Genomic DNA, 26,511 nt, shown 5'->3' on the forward strand with positions numbered 1-26,511 from the left:
AGTAGACTACTTCTCCCAGCACTTGGAGACAGTTACACCACCTAGAAAACAGTGGCATAAGTGGTTTAGAGATTCTTTATTGAAAAGCAAAAAGCCGAGTTCTTGTTTTATTTCCTGTGTTACTAAATCCACGTGCCCCTGACTGGCAGAGTCATTGTTCTGTGCTGTCAGTAGCATGTAATTCACGAAGGTTCAGCAGCACCGCTTCGTTGAATGTCCCCACTCCTCACTCCTTTTCCATCCAACTCCTCATAACATATATTACATCTAGCACCTGCTAAACTCCCCTTTTCCCTTGAGACCAAGAGTATATTGTTCCAATACCAGCCTTATTAAGTACTCATCACTGATACTATGTTAAGAATTTATTCATCTTTCTATGCTTTCAGTTTCTTTATCTGTGTAGTGCGAATGACAACACCATAAAACTTGGATGTGATCTTTCAGTACAATAAAATACATACATAGGAGATGACCAATAAATTGGAGCTATTGCCATATTTTTAACTACTCTAAACACTGCGACAGGATATGTATTTCTCTTGTTCACTGCAATTGCCCCGTGTCTAACAAGTACCCGGCAGATGGTAGATACTCAGTGATTTTTGTTGAATGAATGCAGGTTCACATACATGAATGAATAAAGCCCTGGCAAAGGGGGAAACGTCAACAACTTTTAGAATTGTATGGAAATCAAATGGACATGTTAGGAAAATTGAACTTTTGTGCTGTGTCAAGTTAATTTTGAGTAGGACTTTTAAATTTTCTCAGCCTCAGATTCCTTGTCTGTAAATAGAGTACAGCCCCATTTCTCACAGGGCTGTTAATAGACATAAATGATATAAAGGATGAGCCCAGAGAAAAGAAGACAATAACAAAATATGCCAAAAGTGAAAGAGTATATTGGAACTCATTAAAAGGAAAGATGGAGAAAGAACAAAAATGTATTGTCTTGGATACAAAGACTCCCTGCTACAGCCCACTAGCTGCACTGCGTGGGAAATGTCAGAGTCAGGAGAGAGAGGGCCAGATGCAGACAACACAGAGGGAAGGAGACAAAAAGCCAAAGGAAAGTTTGTATTTGTTATTTAGGTAACTGATATTAAATCAAATAATGGGAAAGGTTTTGGTTTGGCATGGGAAATAAATTATAAATTTGTATGCAATGTAATTACCTTTTATAATATTTACTAAAATTTTGAGGATCATTTTAGATAAAACATGTAAAAAAAAACTTTCCAAGGTACACAGTGTAAGATAGCAATAAAATTACTTGGTATTTTGTAGCCCATTAGAATGCCCTCAAAAATTTTTTAAACATACCAATGTAGAGACCGTCTGTTAAAGGCCTAACTTAATTCCTTTACAAAAGGGCCCAGATATTGATATAGTTCTGAAAACTTCCCAGGAGTCTAATATTTACCCAGGGCAGAGAATCTCAGTCTTTTGATTCATGTTCTCCAAATAACTCAATTGAATTCCAGGAACTGCGTTTCACAAATGTTACAGAAAAAAAAACTTAGGGACACCTGGGTGGCTCAGTTGGTTGAGTATCCAACTCTTGATTTTAGCTCAGGTCATGATCTCAGGGTCCTGGAGTGGAGCCCCACTTTGGGCTCAGCAGGAAGTCTGTCTCCCTCTCTCTCTGCTCTTCCCCTGCTTGCTCGCTCTCTCTCTCTTTCTCAAGTGAATAAATAAATTTTTATTTAAAAAAAAGAATACTTTTTTAAAGGTAAGATCAAGACTCTCATTCAAATGTAAAGTGAAAGTGAGCACATAGTCGAAGATTTTATTTAACTCATTAGTTAAAGAGGGAGCCAATAAGATGTTGCAGCTGGTTCAAAGGAAAGTCCAAAGAACAAACTATAAGCCAGGGATCAGCAAACTACAGTCCTGTGGGCCAAATTCAGATTCCTGCCTGTTTCTGTACAGCCAGCAAGATAGACATGGTGTTTATGTTTCTAAATGGTTAGAAAATACCAAAGAATTATAACATTTCATGTGAAAATTATATGAAATTCAGTTTCACCACGCACATCCAGCCATGCCCATGGTTTACTGTGGCTACTTTAGATCTATAACAGCATAGTTCAACAGTTGCAATAGAGACCACAGGACCTATACAGCCCAAAATATTGACTATTTGGCTCTTTCCAGAAGAAATTTGCCAACCCAGGATACAGGCAATCAGGAATGCTGACACAAATTCGCAAAATGATGCAAAACTTGTCAGAATCACTCAGCAATAAAAATAGAATGTTTAGAATTATCTCTTCCATAGGAAGGAAATCAATGGCATCCCCATCCAAAAAAAATTTTGCTTATACTTCTAAGGACTAGAATTATTTGCATTACCATGAGTTTTCTATAGCTTATAGAGTTATAAAATAGCTCTAAGACCATGAAAAGCACAGAACCCTCTAAAAATCACATAACTTCCAAAGGTCTGCTAGGTGTTGCTCAGTATCTTCTTGAAAAGACACCTAATAATCTTTTAAACTCATTTCACAATTTTTCCCAATGTTTCCCAGCAGAAACTAAACTACTTTAACTTTTTTAGGACATCAGAGATAGACTCTGAACAGAATTCATTTTGTCCCGATATCCTTAGAGCATGGCCAGACCCTGTTTCATAGCTCACCTTCTCTGCCTCAGGAACTTGGCACACACCAGGAACTCACCACCACTCACTGACCTCTGATTGCCAGCTTCTCAGTCACCGACCAAACATGAGTCATTACTGGGCATGTGCAAAGTGCTCTACTCAAGATGCTCCCAAATGGAAGGCCCAGGCTCTGTGCTTGGGGAACATGCATTCCTGGCACGGGCATTTCCAAGTCAATGGAAAGACTCTATTTTAGGTCTGACTCACTTATGATTTATAGCCTCCTATGTTCCCAAAAGAAAATGCAGCATCCCTCTAAAGTTCCTATCCATGCTGCATTTCTTTCATTGACTAGTAGAAAAACAAACCTGCATAAAAACCAAGTCCCTGATCATCCTTTAAAGTGCATGCTTGACTTTTAAATCAACCTTATTTTCATTTAAACTGTTGAATATTTATTGCAATTAAGAAAATCCTTATTAAACATGCCTTCAGTGTTTTTATGATATTCTTATAAAAAAATTTTTCTGAAGTAATCAGTTTTCCAAATTTGCACTGAAATGTGTACCTTCTTTTAAAAAAATAACACTTGCTTTGAGCTTAGTAGTTCACAATCAAAATTACTTAAGGTCATTCTCTGAAGAGACTCTCTCCTGAAACCAGACTGGCATCTCCAATGTACACTAGTTTGTTTGTTTTCTGCAAATGAGCACAGCTTGTGGTTTGGAGAATTGCACTTGCTAAATTTTGCTTTCTTATATCATATTTGGTTTTGCACCTCACCCCATCTCTAAAGCCAAGAGAGCAGGTCTTCTTACCAGCTTCATTTCACAAATGCAGTTCTTCCAGCTCATGAAAATTAGGTCTCCATTTTATGCCTCCCAAAGCACTCCAAGTGTCCTCTCTCACAGCACTTGGCATACTTGTGTTTCGATAGCTAATGCTTGAAGACTGTCTGACTGTTCCCGGAAGGCAAGGCCTGGGTCTGTTGCATTCATTACCCCAGCCTCAGCAAAGCAGGAGGATGGGTCCTGGAGTCTGTGCTGTGTGCCTGCAGCCCCCCGCTCAACCATGTGCACCTTGGGCAAGTTTTTTAACTTCTATCTGTGCCTCATTTTTCATCTGTGCAATGGTCATTATAGTACTAATTTGGAGGGTTCTTGTGAAGATTTAATGTATACAGCGCTTAGAACTGTGTCTGATATGTACCAAGTAACAAAAAAATAAGAGCTGTTATTATGAACTAGCAAAATGCCTGGCACTTATCAAAAGCAATAAATATTTGTTAAATGAATGAATGATTGAGTGAAGTAAGGCAGAATTGAATCAAATGTTCAAATATTCCAAGTCCAATGTCTTTTTACTCTTCACCCATGCTTTTGTGAATATAGAGAAAGCTTAATTTTAGAAAACAAGATTCCAGTAAATTATCAAACAATGAATCCACTGATTCTCTATAAAACTGATCATTGGATTAACTGGAAATTTCTTTTCTGGGTTTGCCACTCCAGTCCATGACTTAAAGCCAATGTACCTTTAAAATAACCATAAAGGCATCTCTAGCAATTGGTTTAAATCACAATTTTATACTGGAACATAGTAAATGTTTAATAACTGAGGAATGATTGATTTAGGGAATTGATGAAGAATGTATACATACATACAATTTGTAAAGTTAGAGCTTAGAACAATGTGTAAAACAAAATGTACCAGATAATTAAGGACACACTTTTATTCACACTGTTAGAATACGGAGAACATTCATTAATGAGGAATGTCTCAAAGGAAAGTGTGGATGGGTGGTGGTGGTTGTTGTTGTTTTATTTGAGTCTAGTTGACACACAATGTTACAGTAGTTTCATGTGCACAACTTAGCAACTTGACAATTTTATACATCGTGCTGTGTTCACCACAAGTGTGACTACCATCTGTCCTGTTACAACGCTGTTACAGTATCATTAACTGTGTTCCTTATGCTGTGCCTTTTATTCCCATGACTTATTCATTCCATTTTTGGAAGTCTATATCTCCCTCTTCCCTTCATCCATCTTGCCTGACACCCTATCTCCCTCCCCTCTGGCAACCATCAATTTGTTCTCTGTATTTATAGGTCCCATTCTGCCTTTTCTTTGTGCATTCATTTATTTTGTTTTTTTAGGTTCCACATATGAGTGAAATAATACCCTATTTGTCTTTCTCAATCTAAATTATTTCATTTAGCATAATACATTCTAGGTCCATCCAGATTGTCTCAGAGGAGATGGAGTTTCATAAAGGCAGGTAAACCAGGGAGTCATCTATGTGGCTTATGGGAGTCATGGGAAAGAGTAAACAAGTCTTACCAGAGTCCTAGGAGGAAAGGTGATTCTTTGCATTTAGCCCTTTCCCAGAACAAAAGATGGTGGGGAGATTTCAGAGAACAAAATTGTTGAGGTGAGGGGTTCTTAACCATAGATGTTTTCTGGTAAAGCTCAGGTTAAAGTTCAACATTGTCAGCAGTAATTCTCAATGGGGCAGTATACAACCTTGTAGGATATGGTTTGTGGATTTGGGGAAAAAGGGCAATTTTTAGTGCTGCAATAATGGGAGAGCATCACTAATATTTAGTGGGAAGGGAAATTCTAGAATTTGAGGACAATATTACACAACAAAGAATTCATTTGCTTCCAACAAGACTTTTGTTTATCTTGCTAGACATTCATGTATGTGGGGGAAAAAAACTAATAATTTCTAAGCCTAGACCTTAACTCCTATTAAAGTAAAATTTTATTAAAAAGTAAAATCATGACTCTTACACACTTATAAAACGACATGTGTCAAACAAAAATTGTGCCTAACAAATTAACAGGGAAACAAGACGCTATGACTAGTTTGAAAGAGAATTCAAAAACACATGATCAGCAATTAAAAATGAGAGCTGTTCGAATCTGGGTGCCCTCTCCCAAATTAAGAAAAAAAAAAATGAGGAAATAAATTTACCATTGTATGCAAAATTAGTGAATATCCACGAGGAATTAAGCAATTTTTTCCACTTGATGAAAATCCTTTGCCTTTCTATGGACAACAATGATTTGCATTACTCTAGGCATCCTTCAACTAACAGATTGCAAAGCAATAAAAGGCACAGGCCCCTATAAATCAGATAACCTGGCAGTTACACTAAAGAAGACACTTAAATGGTTCACATTTTTCCTGATCTTTCTTTCTTCACATAAGTATGATTTGCAAGTATATTTTGCAAAATTTTTATTTAATGTGACTTTTCTAGGAATGCAACTAATGCATAAATTAAGGGGAGATTGTATTTGGTTTTGTTTGAACTTTACTAAGTGTTAACCATCATTTCAGAAAATCACTTCCCTTAGGACAGTGGTGATCATGGTATTTATGTTGCCAGAACAATAGCTGAATCCGTCTGTCTTTGTAGTTGTGGAATCTGGTGATATTTATAGATATTTACATATAAGTACAAGCTTTTAACTGCTTTATTGTGTCTTATGGTGTTGTAATGTCTTCTGAAATATATATTATATTTTAATAAATTATTTTCCTTTTATTTCTCCTTTATGTCACAGTTTGAACAATGCATTGACTTTTTTGGAAATGCATATTAGCTAGGTCCTATTCTTGATTAAGGTCACTTAAGGGTCATAAAGATGGCATTACAAAGTATTTGTTAGGAAAGGGGGTACTGAGTTGATTGATTGGGAACACCTGGCATGAAAGCTGCCTATTGCAACCTAGATTAGGTAAATGCAATTCAAAGTGGCAAAACCAATCTTAGAAACCATATTCCTGAATATATCATCTGTCTTTTCTCTGTCCCTTCTACTCATTCTTCCCCTCTTCATATCATAAATTCTAAAAGCTTTCCTATTAATAGGTTGGAATCTAATGTCTCCAATGCAGATGAGAATACTGCTATAATCTTTCAGCCTATCTAATGCAAATTATGATGCTTTTCTATAAAATAAGGGCATGTTTAAAAATAATTATTCTAAAACAAAAGTGACATTCTTTGTGGTATTCTGATAAAAGCCAGAGTCAGAGATTGGTAGACCTCCAATTCTTGTAATTCCAGGCCTTTAAGGGTTTCTGTGTGTATTGGTTACCTATTGCTGCATAGAAAATTACTCCACAAGCAGTGGCGTAAAGCAACAACAAGCATTTATTATCTCTACCAGTTTCTGTAGATCAGAAATCAAGGAGTGACTTAACTGGGTAGTTCAGGCTTAGGGTCTCTCCTGAGGTTGCAGTCAGGATATAGACCAAGGCTACAGTCCTCTAGAGACTTGACAGGGACAGATGGAGCTACTTCCACGGTGAATTACACACCTGGGAAATCAGCTACAGGAAGGCTTCAGTTCTTCTTCATATGGGCCTCTCCACATGGCTGTTTGAGTGTCTTCACAAAATGGCAGCTGATTCCCCTGGGATAGTTGATTCAAGAGAGAAAGGCAAAAGACGTAACATTTTTTGTGACCTAGCCTCATAACCATACATCACTGCAATATTGTGATTTACAGGAAATATATGCTTGGTTATTTGGATAACAAAAACATTTCTCATATATGTTTAGTCTTCATCCACAGTGCCTGGCTCCCAGCTCCCCAAACCCTTGCAATATCCTGAGCGATAAGGGCAATGGGAACATCTCTTCTTTTAATATTTGTCTTCTTGTCCTCAGTTTTTGAAATCACTTCAGAGACATAAAGGTGAAATGGGCATCTTGTTGTTCATATCAAGCCCTTTTCACCACAAGTAGGTTTATGTTGATGAGTTGATTTTTGGAAAGCACTGAAGGAGGAGGGCTCATTGCCAGGGGAACTAATCATGAATAGAGGGGTGAAAATTTCAGTACACCCCTGATTTCTGGAGAAGAGAGAGGGACTGGGCATTGAATCAATCACCAATGGCCAATGATTTAATCAATCATGCCTATGTAATGAGGCCTCCATAAAAATCCCAAAGGAAGGGGTTTGGAGAGCTTCCAGGTTGGGGAGCCAAAAGGCTTCCACATGCCACCATGCTGGGCTCAAAACTCCACAAGGACAGAAGCTCCTATGTTTGGGACCTGACCCTATGTATCCTTCATGTGGCTCTTGATTTGTATCCTTTAATATCCTTTATATTAAATTGGTAATTTAGTGAGTAAATGGGTTTCCTGAGTTCTGTGAGCTAGTGTAGGAAATTTACTTCAGGGAGGGGTTTGTGGGAACCTCCCAATATGTAGCGAGTTGGTCAGAAGCACAGGTAACAATCTGGGCTTACAAACGGCATCTGAAATGGAAGACAGTCATGTGGGGCTGAGCCCTTAACATGTGGAATCTCATGCTATCTCCAGGTAGATGGTGTCGGGATTGAGTTGCATTGTGTTACACCCAGCTGGTGTCAGAGAATTGGTTGGTTTGTGGGGAAACTCCCTTCTCATTGAAATTGGGTACCAGAAACTTTTTTTTTTTAAGATTTTATTTATTTATTTGACAGAGAGAGATGACAAGTAGGCAGAGAGGCAGGCAGAGAGAGAGAGAGAAGCCAACTCCCTGCTGAGCAGAGAGCCTAATGTGGGGCTCGATCCCAGGACCCTGAGATCATGACCTGAGCCGAAGGCAGAGGCTTTAACCCACTGAGCCACCCAGGCGCCCCGAGTACCAGAAACTTTTAATCATTACCTCCATAGCATTCTGTGGAGGTAACTTCCATGCATGTAGGAGGGACAGTACAGGGATTTGAATAACAGAAAGTGAAGGTCATCAGTGGCCATATTAGAGGCTGTCTACCATGTAATACTTTGTGTGCTTTCCACATTCCCAAACTCACATTTTATTTTATCTTAATCTTTATTATTTCCTTAGATACATATGAAGTTATAAAAGAGAGAAAAATATTGATTATTTTGCTTTGCAAGCCAGAGCTAGAAAAACAACCTCTTCAATAATCTTGGAATAAATAATTCAGAAGCCATTCAGAATTGAATTATGACTGTGCTATTAAAAGCTATAGCATCACTGCATGTTATATCCATGTAACAATTACTTCATTGGTCCCAAATGTTTATTTCTTCAGAGCAGACAGTCAAAAATTTTATTAAGGTCACCAACAAATGAGGGAAATACATAGCTGGGCTCTTTTTCCAAATGCATCCTCACAATGTTCTTATATAGGGCTGATTTTAAATTGAAAGTTATTAGAGATATGTTACCCACAGTGAAGGGAGAAAGTAATCAGGTGTGTTGCAGCTCTGAGGTCTGTAATTTTTTATTATATAAGGCAGGAGTTTAAGTCTAATAAGATTTCTCAGATTCAGCATTTTTTTAAATGAGGGAAAAGTGTAATAAACTAAACTGCAAAAAAAAAAAAAAAAAAAAGTACCTTTGTTGATAATTTGGAAAGAGGAATGCATCAGGTTAGAATACATAGACATGCATATTTCATTCTAATGATGACCACTAGTTGAGGGGACACTCATCTTTGTAGCCTTGGGCTACCTCTCTTAATTACCCAGTTAAATCGTTTGAGAAGCCATAATTAGATACTTCAAGACTCCAATAATTCACATCAAGTAGCAAATGCAGAGTATATAATCAGTTGGGGAAATAAAAAAACAGCTTAAAGTAAATGGAGAATTTTTTTTTAAATATCACTGTATAGTACCTAGAACGTAACAGGTGCCAAATAAATATTAGTTTCCTCCTATCCTATCCTCAATCCTCCCTCCCAAGATTCTAAGACTAGACTTTGAGGCATAACCTGATATAAACATCTAATTAAAGTAGTAAGAAAACACAATGAAGTTCCCCAAGGCTTACAAATTAGGATCCTTACCAGCTTCAGTTTTAGTCCAGATGTTATTTAACATTATTAATAAAAATAAAGAATTCATAGTAAAATATTTTGCTTCTTTGGTGGCTCTGCTTAAGACTTTTACTTAAAGTGCAGATATATCTGAAATTTCACATTTACTCCAGATAACCATGAAGCTACTTTTTTTTTCCACTAAGGTTTACAAAATATCTATGTCTATGAGAAAAACGGTAAGTGTATATTTATATTGAATGAACTAAACAAGAGGCTTTTTAAAAATAATAATTATCAGGAGCCCCTAAGTGGCTCAGTCAGTTAAGCGTCGGACTTTTGATTTTGGCTCAGGTCACGATCTCATGGTTGTGAGATCCATTCCTGAGGTGAGCTCCGTGCTGGGGATGAAGCCTGCTTAAGAATCTCCTTCTCTGGGGGCACCTGGGTGGCTCAGTGGGTTAAAGCCTCTGCCTTCAGCTCAGGGCATGATCCCAGGGTCCTGGGATGGAGCCCACATCAGGATCTCTGCTCAGCGGGGAGCCTGCTTCCCTTCCTCTCTCTCTGTCTGCCTCTCTGCCTACCTGTGATCTCTGTCTGTCAAATAAATAAATAAAATCTTTAAAAAAGAATCTCCCTCTCTGGTGGGTGGTGGGATGGGATAACTGGGTGATGGACATTAAGGAGAGCACTTGATAAAATGAGCACTGGGTGTTATATGCAACTGATGAATCACTAAATTCTACCCTGAAACTAATAATACACTATATGTTAACTAAATTGAATTTAAATAAAAACTTTTTAAAAAATAAAAATTAAAAATTAAAAAAAGTTTTTAAAAAAGATTCTCTCTCTTCCTCTGGCCCCCACCCCTTGCTCACACACGTAGGCTCACTCTCTCTCAAAAAATAAAATAAAATAAAATGTTAAAGGATGGAGGAAATTACCAAAAAAAAAAAAAAGTGAAATAACATCGCTAAAGTTCTGCAACTTAGAAATAACTAAATGATAACTATCATCTCAAATATCTCTCAATATAATTAAAAAGATAGAAGTACTTTTACAAAAATTGAATTTTCCTACAATGTCATCCTAATCAAATGGACTGCACTTAATATTACTTGACTTTAATAGAAGAAAAAGAAACTGAAATGACATGCAAGAAATTGCTGAATTTCAGATAAACATTTGCTTACCTCATGACATATTCATTCTTAAGGCATCCCTAAAGAAAGACTACCTGAAACATTAATTTAGAGTTGTTATCACTTACACTACATGTATCAACACTAGGCAGCATTTTTGATGTACTGCTATGAAAGATAAATGTATCAAAACACTCATAATCCAGCCATCTTCGCTCCCTCACATCCCAGTTTTGGTAGTAAGATGACTATGTTACAATTGTCACATTTCATAAGTTTAGAATTGGTTCTGCAGTCACAACTCTTATGGCTTCTTGGGTAGATTTCCATATTTAAGTGGATGTAAGTCTCACTCTCAAACCTCCTACCACGGGGTGCCTGGGTGGCTCAGTGGGTTAAGCTGCTGCCTTCAGCCTGGGTCGTGATCCCAGGGTCCTGGGATCGAGCCCCACATCGGGCTCTCTGCTCCGTGGGGAGCCTGCTTCCTCCTCTCTCTCTGCCTGCCTCTCTGCCTAGTTGTGATTTCTCTCTGTCAAATAAATAAAATATAAAAAAAAAAAAAAAAAAAAAAACCTCCTACCACAGCTTCTACATTCCTGAGTTCTCTATTTTATCTTGGAGTTGGCTGGAATGTGTTATGAGAAAATTGTTGTTGTTGTTTTAAGATTTTATTTATTTATTTGACAGACAGAGATCACAGGCAGGCAGAGAGAGCAGAGGAAGCAGGCTCTCACCCAGCTTGATCCCAGGACTCTGAGATCATGACCTGAGCCAAAGGCAGAGGCTCAACCCACTGAGCCACCCAGGCGCCCCGAGATAATTGTTTTAAGAGGGTCTCATGGGTGCCAAAGTTCCTGAGGGCTTACCTACTAAAAGGAAAACTATCTTTCTATTCACAATACTTCTAACATCAACTATATATGTGGAGGGGTTTTCAGTGTCAACCAATTCTCCAACTCTCCAGACAGCATCTGGAAATCAAACAATTCAGTATGACACTACCTACCCAGAGTTGGTGCAGGCCCCACAGGTTAAGCGCTCAGCTCCACAAGACTGCCCCCACCCCCCAACTATAGGTGCCTATTGCAAGTCCCAGGCTGTCACTTACCACTTGTACTTCTGATCAGCCAGCTGTGTCTGTCAGTGGATGAACAGTTAAAGAAATTGTGAGATATATATTTAAACAAGGAGATTCTGCCATTTACAACAACATGAATGAAACTTGAGGACATTGTGCTAAGTGAAATAAGCCAGACACAGAAAGAAAAAATTGCATGATCTCACTTAAATGTAGAATCTTAAAAATTCAAATACCTGGAGGCAGAGAGCATATTGGTGGTCACCAGGGGCAGAGAGGTGGGGAGGAAGATGTTTATCAAAGGATATAAAGTTGCAGTTACATAGGATGAGTAAGTCTAGAGATCTTAAGTATAGCGTGATGACTGCATTTAATAATGCTGTATTGAATACTGCAGGAGATTTCAAGTGTCCTTTTCACAAGAAAAAGATGATAACTATCTGAGGAGATAGGTTAATTAACTTGACTTTTGCAATCATTTCACTATGCATATGTATGTCAAATCATGTTCTATGCCTTAAATATATACAATTTTTATTAAAATAAATAAAATTTAGAAAAATACAAAATAAATTAGAGTTCCTACAAGTCCTTTCTCAATTCCATAATCTGCTATAATGGCTCACAGAACTCAGGGAAATACTTATGTTTACCAACTTATTATAAAAGACATTAAAAATATATAAATGAGCAGCCAAATGAAGGGTGTGGTATGGAGGGGTGGGGTGATGGCTTCTGCTGTTAGTCCAGATGGATAGGACTCTAGAACACCCAGCTTCCCTGAATAGTTAGCACCATCCTTAGATGTATCTAGAGAACCAAAAGGTAGTGGACGAACTGCACCAATTCTAGTTGGATTCAGGACACGGAGCATGATAGGTGATGATAGATAGATAGATAGATAGATGATAGATAGATAGATAGATAGATAGGGTGAGTTCTGAAAAGGTCCCAGGTGCAGAAGCATCTGTCCCTGTGGAACTGGAGTGCACTATTCTCCTGGCACATGGATGTGTTCACCAACCTAGAAGTTCTACAAAACCCATAGTTTGGGAATTTTTATGGAGGTTTCATCACATAGATCTGATCAATGATTAACTCAATTTCTGGCCCCTCCCTTCTCCTCAGAGGATAGGGGTGGGGGACATTTTCCAAGCTTCTAATCCTGCTTTGGTCATTCCAGTGTCCAGCTTCCATCCTCATGCTATCCAAAAACCCACCAAAAGTCACGTTACTAGAACGAAAGATGCTCCTATCACCCAGGAAATTATAAGGAATTTAGGAGCTCTGTGTTAGGAACTGGAGGCAGAGACCAAATATATATTTCCTATTATATCACAACTACTTACTAGCTGCAAGTTTTGAATGTAAAGGACAACTTGACTTTTGGAGTTTCTTACTATGCCATTTTTACCGATGTCACTTTCTATTATTTCTTAGAACTGCACTTGAATGTACAATTATCCCAAAATAAAACACTTAAGTTTCCTTAAGTCAAGTCACATTAAAGTGTTCTGACAAATACAGCATTTCACTATCTCACACCTCCCCACTGTGCAATCCCAGTTACCAAAAGTAGTGTCTTAACTCAGCTATTTCTTTTGGCATTTACTCATCCTATAATTTTAAATAATATATATTTTTTGAGTCATCAGTTTTATATATCATTTATTGTCTTCCTATTATTGTAAATAAAGGTTTATGTTTCTACAATACCATCCTTCAGCTTCCACCCCATCTCCAAAAATGGTGATAACTGTTATTAAATCAATACTCAGCACTTATATATTCACAGCAGATCTATTTGCTCTGTGTTTCCTTTCTGTTTTCTTAGAGTTAATGTTTTCTTGGATTTTTTAAAATTTGCTTTGTTTTCTTTGTATTTAATGTCAACTATTCCCAAATTTTCCATTGAATTTTCCAACATACCTTTCCACATCAGGTAACTTATCTCTTCCAATTTCTTACCTCTTCTCTTTCTCTCTAGACTGCTACTTTCTAAGCCTTTTGGAGAGCTGTCACCTGGGACTCTCCTCTTCTGTCATCCTTATACTTTCCTTGGCCTTTCTACTGAATTGGATTCCCTGATCCCTAGATCTCGGACTTTCTCTCTCTGGATTTACTCTCTCGTCTTGTAGAGAACATCCTCCAGCAGTTTTGTCAAGTTAAATAATTTACCACAATGGCAGAGGGTTTGATGATAAAAGTATTCTATACACTTGTCTCTTGAGACACCCGCAGTACCTATCTCCCTGAAAGACCCCTTCACCACCTGTCAGGGGATTTCCCTAAGTTTTTTTTCAGTATCCCATTTCTTCCTATTTCTTGGTTTGCCATCATTTTAGGTGAAAACATCCTAGAAAAGGAAGCCTAGGGGGAATTCTTTGAATCTTGAGTGTCTGAAAATATCGTCTGTCACCCTCACACTTGACTGCTAGTACAGAACTCCATCCTAGCCATGCTGCCCTCCCAGCCAGCTGTTACTAAAACATGAAAGACACCCTTCCTCCTTTGGCTTTCTTTATTTGCATTTGCTGCATGCTAAACTCTCCTGCCTCCTTCAGGTCTTGCTCAAATATTATATTCCCAGTGACCACTCTATATAAATTGCCAACCCAGCACTCTCACCCCACTTCCCACTTTATTTCCATAGCACTTGTCACAGCCTGGTATACTATCTATTTCCCATTGTTTATTTCTCTACTTTCTGTCTTCCTCCACTAGACAGTCAACTCCTTGGAGCCAAAACTTTCATCTGTTTTGTTTACTGATATATTCCAGCACCTGAAACAGTGCCTGGCACATAGTAGGCTCTCAATATTTATTTGTTGAATGAATGTGTAGTAAAGACTTATTTCCTATCCTTATACTATGCCAAAAGGAAAATAATAATTTTCTTGTTGTGATAAATAACAAGAGATAGACATTATATCTTGTTGATATAGAATTTGTTTTATATAGAATTAAGCAATTGTTGGTCATGCCACTTGAATATTTTAAAAAGATTAGCTATTTAAACATAAATTAGATTGCTTCTTGGCCTTTTGGCTAAGATCAAGTGTAAACATAAATTAAATGTCCACTTGATGTTTATGGCCAGTGTGTTTATCTTTTTCTAGAAGCATTTAAAATATTCTTTCATCTGTACTTGTCCCTCACACCTTGCTCATCTTCTGCTTTGCCTTCCTTTGGCTACTAGTCAGGCTTCTGGCTGCCCCCACTAAGCCCATCTTCACCAGCATCTCTCACTGTGGGTTTCAGCTAAACCTAAATTCATACACTTTGGTTCGGACTATTTTATCTGTGGCCTTTGCTTTTGGACAGGTCTCCTGACCAGAAAGTGGCCAAACTAGCCATTTATTCTACACACAGTAGCTGAAATTCTAACCAACACCCCCACCACGCACACTGACATAGAAGCCCACCCCACACCCTCACAGGAACCCCACACACACTTAGCCATGACAGCCAAAAGTCAAAGTCAAGTTATTTTGAGTCTGCTTATTTTGCATACCTCATGATAAAATAAATGGCCTTGGCTTTTAGTGCTTGACTTCTCTGTTACCATGTAAAAAACTTAATGTTGAAATGGCCTGTGTCATTGACATGACTAATTTTTACATAAAAATCAAATGAAAACATAATTGTTTAAAATACATTTGTAAGTACTGATGAGGTTTGAGAATATTTGTATTTCAAAAGAATTGGCCATAGCCTTAAGAGTTTCAATCTCAAGTCAAGAAAGAATAGAGTCTTGTAAAACCACAGTTAAATAGGACTGCTAGATTCAGGAAAAAAAATAGAAGACACCCATCTAAATCTGAATTTCAGATAAGCATCTAAAATTTGTAATGTATTTTCCAATGAGAATCCTGCACTTTATCTTGCAACCCTACATTTCATTTTTTGTAAGATTTTATTTATGTATTTGCCAGAGGGAGAGCAAGAGAACAAGCAGGGGGAGTGGCAGGCAGAAGGGGAAGCAGGCTCCCTGCTGAGCAAGGAGCCCGATGCAGAACTCCATCCCAGACCCCTGGGATCATGACCTGAGCCCAGAACAAACACTTAACCGACTGCACCACCCAAGCATCCCTAGCAACCCTACATTGAAATAGCCACCTGTTCTATCAGTGAAAGAACTTGATTAGGTTTATTTTGAATGTAAAAGATTAATGTTAAAGTGCCACAAAGGGAAGGAGTTTGAAATTCACTTTTATTGGTTGATGACATTAAGGCTGCAGACTATTTTAATCTGGCTAAAGTCAATCTAGTAACAGAAGTGTGAGTAATAAGATGCTGGCCCAGGGGCAGAATGAAGATATCTGTCATTGTGTTTCTTCCCAGACCCTTATCATCTGGAGGAGCAGAAAGACCCATCATAGAAACACAGGTTCATATCCATTTCGCCATAACACAAGTCAAATCAAACCACGATAGTATTTGCAGCCTTTTTATTTATTCATCTGAGATCCTTCTGTGGATATCTTCGTCAGCTCAGGCTGCTGCAACAAAATACCATTGACTGGGGAGCTTAAACAACAGGAATTTATTTTTCACAGTTCTGGAGGCTGGGATGCCCTCCATCAAGCTGCCAGCTGGTTTGGCCCCTGTTGGAGCGCTTCTTTCTGATTTGCAGAAAGATGCTTTCTTGCTGTGTCCTCACATAACAGAGGGAGAGATCATCTCTCCATGTCTCCTCTTATAAGAGCACTAATCCCATTCATGCTGGATCCACCTTCATGACCCAATTACCTCCCAAAGACCCGCCTTCAAATACTGTCCCATTGGAGATTAGGGCTTCAAAGTATGCATTTGGGAAAGAGAGAAAACAGTCAGTCCATGGCAGTGAAGACTTAAATAAAACTACAGGTATATATCCAGAGAGACTGTGGATGTTAGAAAACATCATCCGGCAGTTGAATAAGGATGGGCGAACATGCCCAGGCCTTCTCCTCAGGTGAGAGAAAGGAGGGTACTTCTCTGAAATCTGGGTACAGTTCACCAGCAGGCAGATTTTATTTTAAGAAACTCATAAAAATAATATGATTCCACGTTTCAGAGCTGTTTATCACTTGGAGTTTCAGTTTGGGTGATTGCACTCTAGTAAATTAACTGACTGAGAGTCCAAAGATTCTATCTGCATCCAGACAGTCCATTCATCATGCTTAGCATTCGGATTTCAGCACAAGCTTTTCCACATGTTTGCCAGAATGCCACTGAAGTAATCACAGAAAGCTTCTTGTTTTGATCTACCTGATGTCTTAAATATCATCAGTGGCTCTGGATTTAGGTTTATTGGAATATTTTAATAACCCACCGATCTCTTTATCTGAAAGTCTCATATAACCACTTTCTTGGTTCATAAATACTTACTGATTTTAATTTTGTACCAAAAAGAGAATAGACTTTAGTAGTTCAATGTGTTCTTACGCAAGGAAAAAATGCAAAGTGGTGGTAGAAATTATCAAGGTTTACTCACGTAAAAGTGGAAAACCTTCCAATGCTGTCAGATATTTAACAAGTTGAATGGCCAAGATAAAGTTCAAATGATATGTGTCACCCACGCCTTTACTTTCTCAAAATCATTTTGAAAATTGGCCATTATTCAGTCAGATTATCCAATTTTGGAAAAGCATAATTTAAATGTAAAGTGGTAAAACTACCAAAAATGTGATAACTCGGATCCAAAAAAAAAAAAAAAAATCCAAATGCATAAACTGCAGGCTTGCATGATTGGAAGGTGAATAGAATTTCTGGGCCCAAACTTGCATAGCTAATTGGTTGGGAGTTCCAGATGGGAATGTGGGATCCAAATCTATGCGAATGCCATCTGTGTTTTGGCACCACCTGGTGACCTAGTCAGTTTTTACCAGCTGGTCCCTAGGTGTGTTTTTTCTGGCTAAGCAGAAATTTGGGGTTACTGGTGGTCTTTTACTCTCATCGATCTGAAACTACTTGGGCCTGAATAAAATGAGGACAGGGACCCACCCTCTCCTTCCCTAGGTTTGAACACAGGACTGCATGTCCTTTCTATATCAATTTCTTCTTCCTTAAAAATATCACATTAAGGGGCGCCTGGGTGGCTCAGCGGGTTAAAGCCTCTGCCTTCAGCTCAGGTCATGATCCCAGGGTCCTGGGATCGAGCCCCGCATCGGGCTCTCTGCTTGGCTGGGAGCCTGCTTCCTCCTCTCTCTCTCTCTGCCTGCCTCTCTGCCTACTTGTGATCTCTATCTGTCAAATAAATAAATCTTTAAAAAAAAAAATCACATTAAAACAATCAATGCAAATGCATTTTTTTAAGTTAAGTCTAACGTTGGATTTCCTCTTTTGCTTTCTCTTCTTTGGGGAAAACATCTGGACAAAATGAATTGGACTCAGAAGCTTTTTCCACAGACAGTTCTTGGTCTTCTCCTGCTAAGGCCTCTGCTTCACTATCAGACACTCTACCTTTCTTTACACCATCCAGCATCTTCTCTCTGACTGATCAAAACGCCATAGACATAATGCCCGTTGATCAGACAGTACCAATCCCAGGACTAATCATCCCCACGGATGGCTATTCTGCCATCAGCCAGTCAGCTCTGGAAATTTCACATTCAACCGTATCTTCAGGCAGCCAAGATAGCGGGAGAGACTTAGACATAATGGATCTAACGAACACTCCCGCCTCCTCTGAGGTGCCAAGACTCAGTGGGGATGTTTCTACCGCAGGTCATTTCTTGGAGACTACAACTCCCAACCCAGCTTTACAGTACATCACCACTAGCTCTATGACCATTGCCCCCAAGGGCCATGAACTGGTGGTGTTCTTCAGTCTGAGAGTCACCAACATGCCCTTCTCCAACAACCTGTTCAACAAGAGCTCCCTGGAGTACCAAGCTCTGGAGCAACAATTCACACAGCTGGTGAGTAAGCACTGCGTCCAAATTCCTATACATCCTTTCTCTTTTTTTCTTGCTACTTTACAATATCATTACTGGCTGTCTCGAGCAATGAAGGTTGCAAGAGACAAGCCTTGGACGTAGCTGTGGTTGAGGGCATTCAGCTGAAGTGTGGGGATGGATTCAGATCCAATAAGCAAGAAAGTTCTGCTGTGGACACGCCAGACAGATACTGCCATCCAGCCCCATGAGATCTTATCCTTAAGAACTTTTCATTAAGTTCTTCTTAATGTTGTTTTCCCAGGAATAATACATAACCACTCAAGTACTGAAGGTGGAATTTAAAAGCAGTGTGAGTAAGCTCTCCCTAATTATAATGCCACAGGCTGTTTTCCAGTCATCAGATGGAAGGAGTCAAAACCAGAAAGGTCCACAACACATGAGACCAGAGTTCAAGTATAAGCACTCCTTTCTTAGTTCCCCTTAAGTTCTCATAAAACTAAAAAATAGCTAAATAGCATATCATCCCTGATTCCTAACAAAGAAAGTGAGATGATGATCGTGATGGCATATACTTTTGATTATACAGTACTCCCAAAGCTCACGTTGATTTTGTTTCTACATGTACCATAAGAACCACACATATAATAAGAAATGCTCAACTCTGTGATACCTGTATACAGTCACAGACAATTAAAGTACACGGTGCAAAAACTGTAGAATTTCTGAAAATAACAGAAAAAATATTTGTAAGCTTCATGTAAGTTAAATCATTATACAAATTAAAACCACAAAAAAACCGAGGTCTTCAAGTGAACTTGAAAGGAAGACTTTGTGAGGTCTCCCCCCACCCCAGTGAGGTGAGGTGAGTAGATACTGGGACAATCTCAGGGAACAGAGTCCCAGTGCACCTAGCTCAGGTGTATTAATTAGAGTATGTGCTAAGCTTCCATAATGAAGAGATCAAAAATATAGTAACTTAAATATGGTGACAGATGGTAACTACACTTGTGGTGAGGGTAGCATAACAGATAGACTTGTTGAATCACTATGTCGTACAACTGAAACATTAATATAACTTTGTGTGTCAACTCTACCTCAAAAAAAAAAAAGGAATGTAGTAACTTAGATAAGATACAAGTTTATTTCTCTTCAACTTGAGGGCAGGGCAATTCTGCTCTACACTGTCATCCAGGGACTCGCATTTCCTCTGTCTTGTAACTCTGACAACCCCAATGGTGTGGCCTCATTCACACAAAGCTGAGTCACCGGTAAATCCTTATTTCCACTTGTGAGAAGAGGCAAGAGAGGGAGCCCAGGGCAAGCAGTTCCCTAAGAAAACGAGGGATACCAAATTTACCCACAACTCTTCCACTCATATTCTGTAGATGGAAACTAGCACATGGCCACACCTTGCTACAAGGGAGACTGGGAAATGTGGTTTCTAGCCAGGCAGCCTCTTTCCTGTGAAGAGGAAAATGGATATGGGAGAAGGGAGCAGCTAATCATCTGCCTACAGGGGGGCTGGCTATTGGAATGTGGGCAAGGTTAGAGTCAAAATTCTGGTGGGGTGGGCACAGAGACAAGAAAAAGTAGATCTGGGCTAAGCCTGGGAGATTTTAGCTTGCATCTGTGTATTTTCTGTGTTCATAGGTGTCAGTTTATTAAAGAGGAGGTTAACTTTCAGGGCCAAGAACAAGGCAGACACTGCTGAGTTTCAGACATTTCTGGAAAGTGATCTCAGGAGTGGCTGTGGCTCACAATAGGCAGGTGTGGAAATCTGAACCACATTATGCCCTTAGGCATGCTTTTGAGGTTATTAAATTCCAATTTGGGAAAGGTCCTCAGGGAACCACTTTTTCTTCTTCCTCACAATTCAGATAAGGGCACTGAGGTCCAATACAATGGATAAATGGTTTGATGAAGGTCACACAGCTGGCTGGGGACAGTTTGAGGACTGACAACCAAGTCTTCTGATGGCCAGTCTCCTGTTGTTCCTACTGCACGGCCTACTGGTTGACCAGGAAGCATGTCCTGCATAGACAAGCTGATGTGTAAGCTGTTCCTTCAATAGGTCATTTCAATTGGTTGCTTCCAAATAGAAGTCCCATTTATACAGGCATAAGTCAGTCTGCTCCTGGGCTCAGTTTGGAACATGTTTTTATTTGCTTGGATTTTTTTTTTTTTTTTAATAACTGAACCTGGCATTCCTGCTTTGCTGATAACATTGGCCTAGATTTTTAAAAATCCTCTGTTCTCACAATTCATCATGAAGAAAATCACTGCCCATCCATCTCAATACACAAATAGAAAGGTGGAAATATGGGACATAATCAGTGCAAATAGATCATTAAATAGTCGTGTTCTGGTCTCCCATTAAATCCAAACACAAAAATAAAGACAATCAAAAAAGAACTGAAATTTCTGCCTCAGATAATGAGAAGTGAGTATAAATGGAATTAGCAATAGCTGAGCACTTAGAACACAGTTAAGGGTATACCATCTTTTGTTTTGCAGCTGGTTCCATATCTACGCTCCAATCTGACGGGATTTAAACAACTTGAAATACTTAACTTCAGAAATGGGAGTGTGATCGTGAATAGCAAAATGAGGTTTGCTAAGTCAGTGCCCTATAACCTCACCAAGGCTGTGCAGGGGGTCTTGGAGGATTTTCGTTCTGCTGCAGCCCAACGACTTGAACTGGAGATAGACAGCTACTCTCTCGACATTGAACCAGGTAAAAAAAAAAAAAAAAAAAATCCAACCCAGAAAATTGTGGGAGTTTTTTTGGTTTTGTTTGTTTTTGTTTAGCACACAGTCCAACTTTGAGGCCACAGAAATCAAATTAAAATCCCACTTGTTAAATAACATTTTGGAAGCTAATGGATCACCTTATTAGAAAGGTAGGGCCCTAAACCACACAGGTTCTGTTTTCTTACATCAAAGAGCAGAAAATAAGCACATGGTGTGCTTCACAGTCTGGGAGCTTTAATTTCCCCCTCAGGACACAATTTTTGCTGTGCCTTCAGAGATTGTTTTTGTTGTTGTTTTTTTTAATATACCCCACAGCCAAGCTACTTTGCATTCTGCTAGAAGTCAGAATCACTTTCTTAGCAAACTGCAGCAACCTGGAGGGTTTCTACCTAAGAAACCTTCCAGTCATAGTTAACTATCGGAATTGCCTCCTAATAACCCAATTCAGGATGAAACTAAAACAGTGTCCTGAGGAAAGAAAACTAATCATTAGACCAAAATTCAAACTTGGAAAAAAAGCCACTGCACCATCAATAAGGAAAGGAGAAAATAATGTCCCTTCCCATTTGTACACCCTAGATCAGCTTCCGTACGCAAATTAAAACAGAGAAGTGTTAGATGTGAAGAAAACTTTTGAAGATAATGGGGGTTAGCCCAAAGCTACATAGTAGAAAGCAAATTCTATTTTATATTCGTTCTGATAATAAAACACGCTGTGTGTACCACTGTAACCAGCTATGCCCAAATTAGAAACTGTTGTCACCATTATTTTCAAAATTCTGTTTTCTAACCAATCAAAGGAAGATTTTTTTTTAAATCCCTCAGAGTGCGGAGGGCCAAGTCTCCAAATCTACTGCCCCTGCGACCTTCTAGTCAGGTTCAAAACAAAGTTTCCTAATTGGTTGTGAATAAGTGAAGTGAATCTTTAACATCCTCTCTAGCTTTCTGTGGACTCACAATGAACGCCCAGGGAAAAGGGGCCTTGGGCAAAATGCAAACAAAGAGGCTCAGTTGGGAGACACTTATCTTTAACAGAACAGAACTTTGAGCAACTTAAAGAAAATTGCCTCCTATTTCAGTAAACAAGATCATTAAAAAGACAGCTCACCCTTAGGCACTGAGTTTGGGAGTGCTTACCTCTGAACAGGGGCAGCTAAGAAAGCCCTGAGGACCCCCTAAGAAATCAAAGACTTCCTAAATGCTGGTAATATACTGCCTCTTCCTCTGAAAACCGCCTCAGAACCGAGAAGGAACCAGGGGGGTCCCTGCCAATTAGGATCAGGAGACCAGTTTCTCCAATCAGTTGAAAGCAATGAACAGGGACGTGTACAGAACTTGGAAAGCGTAACAGAGGTGAGAATCCTGCCTCCTTCCTCCTTTGGAGAACTGACAGTTGACTTAGAGACCCATCCAACAACGTGAGAAGGTCAGCGGAAGGAGCCATGTTGACACGGGAGAACTCAGGTGTGCTGCTCCGGAGACGGGCTTCTCAGGGAAGGTGCCGCTTAAGTAGCACCTTAGAAAGACAGCAGAAAACTGGTAACACATTGCCAGGGATGCCAAGGGGACAGTGTGATGTTGGAGGGAAACAGCACAGCAATGACTTGGGAGGGCCATAGTCCTGGAATGTGAATCCTATGTGCTAACGGCAGCACTCAATTTCCACAACTGGAAAATGGAGATCATAAACAGTTGTGAGGATTAACTGAACGAATGTTCACAACACCCAGCATACTACAGACTACCTCACAGCCAACTAAGGAATATTGGTAGTTAATACGGTTAACGCTGTCCTTAATAACTGCGCAAAGGGTCCTTCTGCGTAAGGCACCGGTGAGAACAATAAAAAGTACCCTGACAGGGTATTTGTATGGAGGCTGGGACTGAAATTGTGCTTATTTCCTGGGACCAGTTGGACTATGTAGCTTTTCCTCTAAAAAGCCAAAAGCAACCGAAACGAGATGCTGTTAACTTTGGTTTCAGTCCCTGCTGGAGACAAATTTATATGGAGCTATCCCAGAAACGCCTCCACACTGCCTCGTCTACTGTGGGGTACATGGGCAATTTATTCTTTTAATGTTAGAACAACAAGGGAGGCCAGAGCACATGGGACAGCCTGGGACATTACCTTAACGCTATTTCTTGCTAGATACTTAGAGAATGAGAAAAATCTGAATTTCTGATACATTGAAAACTCACGGAACGATGGATGGATGGACAGATGGACGGATGGATGAAGTCTGCCAAGAAATGGCTGTAGTGAGCCAGCTAGGACATAAGTAAAGCCTGAACCAAAGGATTTGAGGACAGCAGAGTTAGAAGCCAAAATAGGATTTTATAAAAGTTAAAAATATATAACAATGTAACTTTACATATTCCTCTCTCTCTCTATATATATATCAAAATGGATAAATCCAATACCTAAAAGGTACTGGTTCCTATTTACTGGGTTCCTATTTACTGGGAAAGGCCCCTGTGCCAACCTGCCCCAAAAGCATGGGGGGGGGAGTTTAAAGGAAGAGGTATGAATAGGCGGGGAGTCGAGGTGAGCTCCTCACCCCCCCCCACCCCCCCCCCCCGGGATCCTGGTTTAATTATTTTCCCATAGGCAAAGGGTAGACTTGCCCAACCAGCAAGTGGTTGATTATCAGACATTGACCATCTTCTGCATGCTTAATCCAAAACAATAAACATTCATCCACCACCACATAACACATGAATACGTGGAATTCAGTCCCTGCAACCTGCTCGAAAGATCTTGCAGGATGCCCAAAGGGGGATACTTTAGAGTGATCAGACTTCTGCCTATTTCATTCAAAAAGACTTTGTAATGAGCACTTTCTGATATGCCACTTTCAGCTACAAATTTCTTCAGTTTGGGAATCACTGAAGCATAATGAAGAAAGCATTGACTTTCCTTTAAAATCCCATTTCACTGAGACCCACTGTCTGACGGCAAGAGAGTATTTAGGGCTAGATATTAATGTAGAGAATTCTAGTCCCCCTGGGCTGGTCTCCCTCAGTGAGACAACCTGTGGTGGCTGATGCTGGCGAGGGCTGAGCAGCCACAAAGATAGCCAGTACTGCCAAAAATAATAATAATAATAATAATAATTCGATGACACTTGGCAAGATGGTAAGGAAGACTATTCAAGGAAGGCCATCTCGATGGACGTAGGGACAACAGCAGTGGGGTCTTGACGTAGGGGAGAGGGGACTCTCCAGCATGGGCAAGTGGGAATTTATAACCAAAGAGCAGGGTGGAGGGCAGTGGATGGAACTTACTGAGAAAAAATTCTTCTTGCTAAAATTGGACAACGAAGAGGGGAATGCTGAAGCTCAGAAGTGGAGACCAAGTTGAGAATTTCCAGGGAGGCTGAGTAGAGCTTGGTCAGCACCAGAGCTGGAGAGGCAGGATGCCAGACACACACACACACACACACACACACACACACACACACACGTATCTGTGGCAGTAGTGCCAGCTACAGCAGTTGGAAGGGGTTGGGGGTGGAGGAAGGAGAGAAGGCCACCCAAGAGTGAGTAGCAGTCAGGCACCCACCCCAGCGACAGACCCTCACACCCCCACCTCATCCTCACACTGTCCACAGCTCCTCCTCCCTATTCACGTCCTGTCCCAGTCCAGGCAGGGATGGCCCCAACCCTAAAACACTCACCACCATTGCTTCTCAACAGAGGTAATGAACTTCTTATGTCTATTAATCTGCTTATCTTATAACACTTCTTTTTTTTAAAAATACTTTATTTATTTATTTGAGTGAGAGAGACAGTGAGAGAGAGCATGAGCGAGGAGAAGGTCAGAGGGAGAAGCAGACTCCCAGTGAGCTGGGAGCCCGATGCGGGACTCGATCCCAGGACTCCAGGACGATGACCTGAGCTGAAGGCAGTCGTTCTACCAACTGAGCCACCCAGGCGCCCTTATAACACTTCTTGAACCTGAATTTTAAAACACCATTTAAAACAAAACAAACAAACCAAAAAACCCTGTAGTTACAGTAAAGTGTCTCTAGCCTGAGTGTCTAGCCTGAGTTCTCCTGTATGATTTTAGTTTGGGGGAATATGCACAATATTAGTATTGTGATCATAGAAAAAAAATGGGTGTCTAGATTTTAAAACAAATTGAGGAAACAAATGTAGATGATTTTCAATAGTTTTCTTCCTTTTTTTTCTTTAATCTAGAAATTGACAGCTATTTTCTCCTAGGTTTTCAACATGACTGACTAATCCAGATTATCTCCTTTTAGTGGTATACTGGAGTGTACACTGTCGTGGTGATTGACAGGCAAGCCGATTAAAATGTCCTCCTAGTACAACCAACCAGTGCAACCAGCTGATCATGTTGCCTCTCAGGTCCCTGGACCCCAAATGAAGATAATTACTTCAGGTTCCTGAAGAACAGGGACTCAAATTCCAATTTACACAGCCCCTGGCTCTCTTGCTAGCATAGTCTTTTCTAGTGTCTAAGACTTGGGCTGGTGTGCAACAGTGCCCAGCTGCCAGCATGTATTAAAAGAGGTGTGAGGGGCACTTAGAATCAAAATCCCAGATAGTTCCAGAAGGTCATCTAGCAAATACAAGGAACTTCCCTGATTCATGTTTGATCTTGCCAGTGTTTACTTGAACTCATTGTACCCGCCCAGTCTGTTGAGAAAACTCTCCTTGAAAGAGAATTAAAAGGGGGAAAACTTTAAAGGGAAAAGGGGTGGCTGCAGGAAGTACTGTGTGCCAGGAACAAATACCCAGCTTTATCTCCAGGAGAAAATCCCAATAATCTATGCTTGGAAAACAGAAAAGGCATCCTATAATTTTAACCTTTTCCCAACCAGGATGGCCAAATACAGCAGCACTTACTTTGCGTCTCACCCCTTGCCTTTCCCTCCCCACCTTCTTGGGAGAAACAGGAGATCAGAAGTAGGTTGTAAGACCCTGGAGGTTCCCCCGCCTCATGTCCAATGTTGCCCAGGCCTGGGAGCCACCAGCCCTACCCATCCCTTCCTTGCCCAACCCTTATCAAGGAATAACCCTTAAAATGTGGAAAACGTAATTTTCATAAAACAGGGAGTGAGCATATATCAAAGTTTTACCTCACTCATTAGTAAGGGAATCATTAGGATGACAAATCTGGTGTAAAGAGGCTCTGTAAAGGGAACTCTATACAGCCAGAGAACAAAGCAGAATGATGAAATAAGGATGTCATGCTAAATAGAAAACAGAAAGTACCACCCTTTCCTC

At 39.8% G+C, this 26,511-nt stretch overlaps 1 protein-coding gene across 2 annotated transcripts in view; it reads left to right on the plus strand.

The window, feature by feature from the left end:
• IMPG1 (interphotoreceptor matrix proteoglycan 1) overlaps positions 1-26,511 on the plus strand; it is a 120,287-nt gene that overhangs the window by 79,443 nt on the left and 14,333 nt on the right. For both annotated transcript variants that reach the window (XM_046006745.1, XM_046006746.1), the window contains 2 exons: positions 18,017-18,528; positions 21,022-21,241. In XM_046006745.1, the coding sequence (XP_045862701.1) occupies positions 18,017-18,528; positions 21,022-21,241 (732 nt within the window). The remainder of the gene's footprint in view (positions 1-18,016; positions 18,529-21,021; positions 21,242-26,511) is intronic.

Source organism: Meles meles, chromosome 5, assembly GCF_922984935.1.
Source record: "Meles meles chromosome 5, mMelMel3.1 paternal haplotype, whole genome shotgun sequence".
NCBI lineage: Eukaryota > Metazoa > Chordata > Mammalia > Carnivora > Mustelidae > Meles > Meles meles.